Source organism: Theropithecus gelada, chromosome 2, assembly GCF_003255815.1.
Source record: "Theropithecus gelada isolate Dixy chromosome 2, Tgel_1.0, whole genome shotgun sequence".
NCBI lineage: Eukaryota > Metazoa > Chordata > Mammalia > Primates > Cercopithecidae > Theropithecus > Theropithecus gelada.
In genome coordinates, this window is record NC_037669.1 from 113,690,285 (window position 1) to 113,700,212 (window position 9,928).

General features: G+C 33.3%; 1 protein-coding gene across 6 annotated transcripts in view; it reads left to right on the forward strand.

The window, feature by feature from the left end:
• TBL1XR1 (transducin beta like 1 X-linked receptor 1) overlaps positions 1 to 9,130 on the forward strand; it is a 187,980-nt gene extending 178,850 nt beyond the window's left edge. For 4 of the 6 annotated variants that reach the window (XM_025375091.1, XM_025375088.1, XM_025375090.1 and 1 more), the window contains 2 exons: positions 1,980 to 2,081; positions 2,941 to 9,130. In XM_025375091.1, coding sequence (XP_025230876.1) covers positions 1,980 to 2,081; positions 2,941 to 2,967 — 129 coding nt within the window. In that variant the 3' untranslated portion in view covers positions 2,968 to 9,130. The remainder of the gene's footprint in view (positions 1 to 1,979; positions 2,082 to 2,940) is intronic. The other 2 variants (XM_025375092.1, XM_025375089.1) reach the window with 1 other exon arrangement.
• Positions 9,131 to 9,928: the final 798 nt, after the last annotated feature.

The window sequence follows — 9,928 nt, forward strand, 5'->3', positions numbered from 1 at the left end:
TTTTCAGTGAACTCATTTAGTCCGTTGTGACAAAATCAATTTTAATGAAATTTGGGCATAGAACTGTAGAGTGCTAATGGAACATACAACAAGACATTTAAGGGCATTTGACCAACTGTTGATACTATTTTGTTTTCACTATTGTGTACCAAAAGTCTTTCTTTTTCAAAGTTTGAAAATAGTAAAATAGTGGATTTTCAGTGCAGGAGAAAGTTATTATCCTATTGTTATATATACATCTAGGTTTTTTGTTTTCCCCTTTCTTGCATGATGAATTGCCTAAGCATTTGATGAGTAAATTGTAGAAGTCTTGTGCCAGCATACATACAAATTTGAGGTAGATGCCGATGATCCAAGCCATTGGCCTTTTTAAATGTCTTAGCTCTGCCTTGTTGACCATAATGTTTTGGTTCATTATAGCCCAGTTCAAGCTTAGAGATTGGTAAGTGCTTTTAAAAGAAAGTTGTTTGTTTTTTTCATCTCAAGTTGACTATAGATTGAATGTCTGTAGGTTGACTATAGATTTTATTTTTTTTTATACCTCAGCAAACTTTAGATTTTGTTGTTTCTACTTTTTTCTCTTCTCATTAACGTAGATATTTAAAGCCTGCTATACTTGAACTTAATCTCATAAATTATGAGAAATTTTAAGTAAACAAAGCAGTTGGGCCTTCCCAGCCTGATAATCGGTAGCAATGTGTCAGTACCAGTGCATCTGTGATTCTGTGATTTGTGCCATGTTACCAGGCTAAATTTGAAGAGGAAAACTTGGTCAAACATTCTTCCAGCTTAGTTGTCATCTTGGATAGGCTGAATGGGAGATATTTGCAAGGTGCATGATTTGTTGCCATGTTGTTTTACGTAGATCTACCACCTCTAGCTTGACTTCAGGTTACCATAAAGCTGCAGAGGTCACTTTTCTGATTTGTCGGGGCAGAACACCTGAAGCACATTTTTGAGTTTTCACAACAGGACCTCTGATCTTTGTCCTGCTATGTTGACTGGTTTCATAGAAGAATATGTTTTTGTACTGAGTTTTAATTCTTCAGTGGCAGCTGAATAATAAAATAACTTTGTTACATTTATGATTCAGCTTAATTAATGATGACATTGTTAGTATTCCTGCCTGTGTTTTTTGTTTAAACTTACAACATCTTTCAAGAATAGTGTACATATCTGGCTGGGAACTGTGGTGCATGCTTATAATCCCAACATTTTGGGAGGCTTGGGTGGGTGAATTGCTTGAGCCTGGGCAACACGGTCAGACCTTGTCTCTACAAATAATTTTTTTAAAAATCAGCTGGGCATGGTGGCATGCACCTGTAATCCTAGCTACTCAGGAGGTGGAGGCGGGAAGATCACTCTAGCCCAGGAGTTAGAAGGTGCGATGAGCTATGATTGCACAACTGCATCCAGCCTGGGTAACAGAACAAGACTCTGTCCAAAAAAATAAAAAAGGAATGTACATACATTATTTTAGCTTTTTTTATAATCCCCTAGCTTAGGAACTGGTCAGTAAATATAGAGTGAATAACAGACTTACACTGGAATTATCTTTATTAGTTTGTTATACTTCTCTTTAAGAAGTTCTGTCAAATTCTGAATTTATTTTGTTTCTTTACATGTTAGCTAGACTCATGTGTCATTTAGCAACAACAAAAACTTATTTGATAGACTGAATGTTTACTTCTAGCTATTGCTGGCTATGTCAAAGAGACCAGATACCTTAGCCAAGAATGGTTATCAACACTGGAGAAACTGAATATGTGTGTGAGTAATCTTTTGAGAACAGGCTGGTATCATCTTTTTATAAAGGGATCGTATTACACTTCTAGAATTTCAGAACTTATTTTGTATAGTTGAAGCTAAGTCCCTCCTTTGATTGCTAGAAATAAGGCCATGTAATATTTTTATTTCAGCATTTGGATTTATTATAATATGTATTATGATTTTTAAGATTTTGTTTTTCATTCTTTTAGACAGGTGCTCTAGTTCACAGCTATAGGGGAACAGGTGGAATTTTTGAAGTTTGCTGGAATGCAGCAGGAGACAAAGTTGGAGCCAGTGCATCAGATGGTTCAGTAAGTATAGTAAAGTGTTTCCAAAGAGGGTGTGGGTGGGTATTCACATCAGAATGCAGCTTATTGTTAGTGATACCAAAGTTTTGTTTTTTTTTTTTTTTTTCAAAATGAATTTTAAGGTATGATACTGATTTTTTTTTTTCCTGAGGCTGTAAACTTCTCATGTGCGTTGGATTTAAATAATGTAAACCAAATTTAGGCTGTCCTTACCAAAAGAGTACCTTATAATCTAGAAATGGACAGTTATTTTTAATGTGAACCTTCATTTATGAAATTAGGTATACCAGAGTAACATTCTGAGAAGGATTGAAATTTTTAATGTGTATTTCTTCCTTCTCCTCTTCACAGAAGAGTTTTTTTTTTAGCTCAGGGAAGGCAGGACTAGAGGTAGTTGGTTCCTGTGTTGAGGAATGTGTGATACTGGAAGATTTTCAGAATGAGGTTGGCCAAGTCTTTACAACAATGCAAATATGGCTTCCAAAGCTGCAGAAGTAACAGAAGATGGGAAAGGGGTAGCTATTTACTGACGCTGTAGCTGAATATAATACGTGATATCTTTCATTAGGGTCCAATAGATAGGAAATGCTTGTTTTGAGCATTTTCTCCTACCTTTTTAATCAACAGAGTATTAAAAATCCTAGCCATGGTTCTTCCCCCATAGTTTGAGCTCATGGTTGTTCTCTTGACCTGCTTAAATCTAATTTCTGTCAGTTAACCGCTCATTTCCATGATTATCATGCTTTACCAATTTTATAAACTTGGAACTAAGAAACATTTCAAATTGTACTATAGAAAAGTTAAACATAAAATGTACAATAAAATTCTGAATACACTGGTTGATTATTCTAATTTCTTACAGGTTTGTGTATTAGACCTTCGGAAATAGCGCTACTAGTTGGAAGCCATGGACCGACTATGAATGTGTACATAGCCAAAATGACTGTCCCTGACCCATGTACTGCTATAGTCCCACTTGAACCATGGCCAGTCCACTACAGCCAAATCTAAAAGAAATATATACATAAGTGTATATACACAAAATTGCACCCTGAAGATGACAGAGTTTTGTCACAGCTTGTGAATTCTGTTCACCAAGTGCTGGAATCTAATCTGCTGTGCCCCTAAAATAGCATTTAGAAGTTTTGGATATGAAAAACAGAAGAGAGAAAAATATACATTATAAAAGCAGAACATACATGTACCAGTTTTTGGATACTAAATGACAGCCTTGTTTCTCCCCTTTGAATCAGCAGACACCATGGATTATATTCTTTTTTCCCTTCAGTAGTGAGCAGTTTGTATGTACAGAGAAAATGGACTTACAGAAACTTGCAGCAGTAGTTTGTTCTTGCTTTAAAATTTTGTTTTTGGTTTAGATTATGGATGCATGAAGTAAGGGAGTGAATCAGTTTCTTGTTTATATTTTTTTCACCTTTTAAACAACAAAAAATTCTTTAAAATATTTTAATGCATTCTTTTGAAGAGGTAGATGTTTGGTACATTTTATGGCTCCCAGAGCATATATTCAGTTGGTGCATGTTGTGGAAGGGGGAATTGGAAATTAAATGAAAACCTATGACTTTGGTCATGTCAATCTGTAAGACACATCAGTAAAAGGGTATTATGCTCTGTTGGTTTTGTTTTTTTGTTTTGCTTTTTTTTTTTTTTTTCTGTTTTGTTTTTTGGTGATGTGGCTTAAATGCAATAGTTTCTTTTTTGGGACATATTTCTGCCAATTAAAGACTAGAAGGGCACAATTTTTTTTTAAATTACCATAGAGAAGATACATTAAAAAAAAAAAATCTTCTGATGTTTTGTAGCCATAACTAAATTATGGTAAAAGTGTGCACTATTGTGAAAAGGAGCAAAGTAGTTTTGGGTTTTTTGTTGTTTGTTTGTTTTGCTTTGTTTTTTAAGAGATTAAAATGTTTCTGGATAAGGATTAGCTTCTCAAAGTGTCCATCATTCTGTGTAGAAGCTTAAATATGTAAATGTAACCAACCTCCAGTATTAAAAATCTCTCATGTTGTTTTCTTTATACAAAGCAAGATAACGGCATATAACACTGCCATTACATGGCAAAATGTTTGCTACCTTAGTTTAAAAAACAATCTCAAACAAAAGACTTGCTTCAAGGTGTTTTTAAATAGCAGTGATTCAGAATTTTTTTTATGAAAATATAATTGCACTAACCTTCTTCCTGCTGCTCTGATTCTGCATTTGTGGTACTTGTGACTACGTTTTTTCAAATATAGATCAATTTAAGCTGCTAATTTTTTTTTTCAGTAATCACTACTATATCATGTCTTTTACTCTGTTTATAATATCAAGTATTTTCTTAAAGATATAGATATTAAATTAAACCTTGTGCTCATGCAAGTTAGAGTAACATATACAAATGATTGCATGAGGCCATGTTTATATGTGTGACTAATAAGGCTTGTCATGATTAACATAATCCAGGTATGTCATTTCTGAAGAGAATAGTCATCAAATTTATATCTCAAAGATTTTAATTAAGGAATTGCTTATTGTTGAGCTTAGCAAATTAATAACACTATTTCTGTCACTAATTATTTTGAGGCCTTTTAGTACTAAAATTTTAACCTGTGTTCTAAGTTTAGGTAGAAACTGATTTAACCCAAGTAATGCAGCTTTGATTTTCAGCATTTGTTGCTTTGCTATTTTTACAAAACAGCATTGATTGAAGCAAGTCTTCGTTTTACTAAGGTAGGGTAGCATTTGCTATTGGTAAAGAGAATAGATACACTTAATTTCACAATACATTGTTATATGTACCCCAGTTGTTGTTAGTGGGGACTATGATACTGTAATAATATTTTTAAAAATTTACATCCAGAGAGGCAGTCATTCACGATGGTTTTGTGCCAGCTCTTTTTAGGGTTTTGGATCACATTAGAGATATTTAGAACATATTACCATGTGACTTACATAGGAAACCTAATATGCTGAATATCTGGCACTTGAATTCCTGCTTTTATTGCTGGAGGTCCACATCTGTGGTTGACCTCTGTTACTGTTTAAAAAAAATAAAAATAAAAAAAATCTGTGCAATAATTTTAAAATGTGCTCCCAGGAATAGACACAAATGTTTTGAGTATCTTTTAAGCTGCATTTTCCTTTAGCGATGCATTTGTCAATTGCACTGAATTTAAATCTGAAAGTCAGCGGTGATTATTGATAGTACTTTTGTATTTTGATATGGACAGTTTATTCATTTGCATACAGTTATTGACTTTTTCCCAGCTGATTAAAAGATAGTCAAGAAATTCTGCAATATAGCTGCCAAAATAGACAGCTACATTTTTATATTGTCATCTTTTCTGGTGTTTTTTTTTTTTCGTTTTTTTTTTTTTTTTTTTCTTTAGCTATTTTACTTAAGCATAGTAGCCACAATAGGACATATAAAAGATTATAAATACAGAGCTTTATTATCCTGACGTCTTGGGTCTTTTAAGTATACACTTTTCTGAAAGGTATCCATTTTGTAGGCTTGGGTTCTTCATGAGCATACGATTGTTTATTTTTGCTGCTGTTCTCAACATCATCATTGCCTGCTGATGTGCCACGATGCTGCTCCAATAGACAGAAATAAGATTGTCTCTAATTTGAGCAGTAACATGATTGCAAGAGACCAAGTTTCACAGCTTGTAAAGTTCTGTATTTGGGATTCTTGCTTATTTTTCCGCCTGTGTTTTTCTGAGAACTTATTCCTGATGATCAATTGAATCCAGTAGTTTTTCTATGCTATTTGTTGTTGTATAAGCTACTGTAAGAAACTTACAAGGAAATATAGAAAAGAAAACTTGAATGAATACTCATTGATTAAAATGGAATAAAGAAAGAGCAGCTGCCACTTTTAAACAACATAAAGGAATATCTTTTTTTTTTTTTTTTTTTTTTTTGCCTCCGTGTAGGAAATCCCATAAGTTCTTATATTTGTTCCAATTCCTATTTCCTGCCATTGACCAGGTAACATCATTGACTTTCAAATGACTTTTAGAAGTGGTAACTCTTAATTTCCTAATAGATGTTAGAGTGTATTGAATTCTGTTTTAATTATTCTCTAGGTAAGTATGTTTTAGGATTAAATACCTTTTACAGATACTGAAAGTGCCTCCTTTTGTGGTGTAAAAAACAAATTATGGTGCAAAAAGTAATCACTAGATTGAATTACATGAAGGTTTTTTGCTTTTTGACATAAGAAAATGTCAAGAGAAAGGCCAAAGATTTGTACTTTTTCACTTACAAAGCACTCCTTTTTCCCTTAAACTCCTTTCTGTCAAATTAGATTTAATGAGAGAGTACTATTTTTAAGGAGCTATCTGTTTATGTAGAATGATTTTGTTAAGAGTGATGTAAACTATTATTGAGTAGAGGCCTAAAGAGGACTGTGCATTTTTGCTATTTAAAGGAATCACAAATGATCATACTTAAGTGAGCAAAAATGACAAGTTTTACTAGATAAGTAGAGAAACAAATCTCAAATGCAGTGCTACAATTTTCATTATCTTAAGCACATTGTACATTTCTACAGAACCTGTGATTATTGTCGCATGCTAAGGATGGTACTTGCATATGGTGAATTACTGTTGACAGTTTCCGCAGAAATCCTATTTCAGTGGACCAACATTGTGGCATGGCAGCAAATGCCAACATTTTGTGGAATAGCAGCAAATCTACAAGAGACCCTGGTTGGTTTTTCGTTTTATTTTCTTTGTTTTTTTCCCCCCTCTCCTGAATCAGCAGGGATGGAAGGAGGGTAGGGAAGTTACGAATTACTCCTTCCAGTAGTAGCTCTGAAGTGTCACATTTAATATCAGTTTTTTTGAAACATGATTCTAGTTAAATGTAGAAGAGAGAAAAAAGAGGAAGTGTTCACTTTTTTAATACACTGATTTAGAAATTTGATGTCTTATATCAGTAGTTCTGAGGTATTGATAGCTTTCTTTATTTCTGCCTTTACGTTGACAGTGTTGAAGCAGGGTGAATTAACTAGGGCATATATTTTTGTTTTTAAGTAAGTTGTTTCATGATGTTTTCTTTGGAATTTCTGGATAAGTTCAGGAAAACATTCTGCATGTTGTATCTAGTCTGATGTACTTATCCATCTCATTACAAACAAAAACGCAGACTGCATTTTGTAGCTCTGTAATCCTTGAATACAGAAGTAAATTTTCTTCTTTCCTGACTTTGACATTGTAGCTATACTGTTTCCATTTTTATTTTTACAAATCCTTTGGGTCTAATTCTGTGAGCCTACCTATAGCACTGGATTAAAATGTCTGCATCATTTCTTTAGTTATCCAGTTAACTTTAAAACTGTTGTAAAAGTGTAAACCAGCCCATGACAGTTTTTTGTACATGTTAAAGAACTTCATTGTTCAGTTTTCATGATTATTGTATAAGGAAGACTGATATAGATGTTCTATGCTGTCCTGGACCATGTTAATTACACTTACGATGTATTTTGGTTCCACATCACAATGATTTGTCCCCAGTGACCCTTTTATCCTTTCTAGGCACATTTTTTTTTGTTGTTGTTGTTGCAGTTCCCCTTTGCATTGTATTGCTTTGACAACTGTAATTTGAATCAGATCTGAAAGAGGTCCAGAATAAAATATATTTTGATATTATGTTGGCTGTGTACATATATAAAACCTTTGATATCTATGTAGTTTGTATAGCCTATTTACTAGTCCAGAGAGAGGGATGGTATTCTTGTTTACAGTTTCTTGTTTACATTTTAATTGCTTTTATTTCTCCAGTGTTCTATTGTAGAATAAACCTTTTTGCTCCGAGTTAGCCTTCATAACCTATAACATGTTCATTCTCTCCCATACTGGTATTACTGATTATAACTGCCATCAGAACCCAAACCACTGTTTTTCATAAACATATTGTTTCCCAAGATATATACTTTAAAGTAAGCCCATAATAAAATTACAAATTTTACTATTTTTACTACTTCTTGCAGGAGATAAGATTTTTTTAAATGAAGGGGTTATTTACTATTTTTATTAAAGTATAATAGAGCATCTAATCAGCTAAGGGATTGTAATTTTTAATTCTTTTGAAAAATCAATATTGTATTTAAAAGGCGTTATTTCACATAAACTAAAAGAGACCTTAGATACATTTGTTTGCTTAGCCACACGATTGAGCACAAAACAATGTGTAGAGGTGTTGAAGATTAGGACAGGAGGCTCAGCTTCCTCAGTGACCTTTTTTGGCTTCACAACAAGCCAATTATAGTTGAATCATTTTCTCTCTTAGCTAGTTGTTATTACAAACTTTATAAGAAAAACAACTAGACACCTTCTAGCTTTAATTAATACCAACTCCTTTAGAGTTAGAGACTTTTTTTAAAAGAATCATTGAGCATATTTTCTCTTTCATTTTTTAAGAACTTACACTCTCCAGGTCTTCTGTTTTTCCTGTTTATTAAACAGAAATAAATGCAAGCATAGTTTTATGTTTTACTAGAAATAAGCCACTGCAGTTGTTAGAACTGACATGCTTTCATTTTCAAGGGGTTATCTTTTATTGCATGGCATAGATTGTTAATAATATCCCACATTGTATACTTTTCCAAAAAGGGTTGGATTCCTAAGGATTAGAATCCTTATAAACTTGAGGGAAAGCTGAAATTAATTCGAACAATAATAGAAGGTATTATTTTTAATTTCAGTTATACTTTACAATGAATTAGATTTATTACCTAGTATAATCCATAGCAGATCAGATCAAAGTTTACTGTTTTACCAATATATTCATTTGAAAAAACACAGTGGAGGAAAAGACACTATAGATGGTAGTTTTATGGTGCTTTTCTCTACTGTACCTAAAGTGCTTTGTCATCAGTGAAATGTTAACCCTATGCTACTTTTTCTGCATGCTGCTTAAATGTCATCTCAATGATTAATTGTCCTAACTTGTAATATTTTTGTATTAAATTTTTTTAGGAGTTCCTTGTAATTTCTTTACAATTTAAAAATATATTAAACAAAAAAGTGTTTAGTAAAGTACAGAAGACAATTACTAATGTTTCTTGGTTGTTGGATTTGTATGATCTATTAGGCAGACAATTTATATTTTAGGAACTAAGACCAGTGGGGTGGAATCTATACCAAAAAAGGTATCACAATCCTATTTTTTTTAAAAAAAACTTTCTAACATACTAATCTAATGTCAGAACGAGCTGCCTTAAGAGATGCTATGCTGCCAGAAAGCTCTAAAGCATAGGTTGGATGGCCACGGGGCCGGGCTACTTTGGAGAAAACAAGTACTGCCGGAGCACCTCAAATAGACTGTTGCATTAAAAAATCTAGTCACATTGAACGTCACAGTCAGAAATCAGACTTTTAAAAACAGGATCCGCTTCCAGGATCTCTCACATTCAATATAGGGGATTTTGAAAAATCTACACATTACTGAAACAAGACCTTTTCCGTAAGCTTTTATTGGTTTAATTTACATACACTTGCTGGACCGGGTCAATTATCTGATTTTCCAACTTGGGTCCATGAGGAACAGTGCTTCCCCGTAGAGAGGGGGGAATAGCTAAAACTCCTAGCACAATGAAGAGCTGCCATTTGGGATGGCCTAGAGTCATCAGGTAATTCAGTTAAGTTTAATATGACATAAAACTTGTTGAAATACTTTAGTGTGTTGGGAATAAACTGAAGTTGGACAGATTTGTTGTTGAAGTAAATGAAGTCTGATAAATCAAGAGTCGGTTAGCGGTAAGTTCATTCTACTTCTTAAATGATGTTGGTTAACTTGGAGTGTGCATTAGAATCTTTCATGCCTTGTCCTACCCGTTG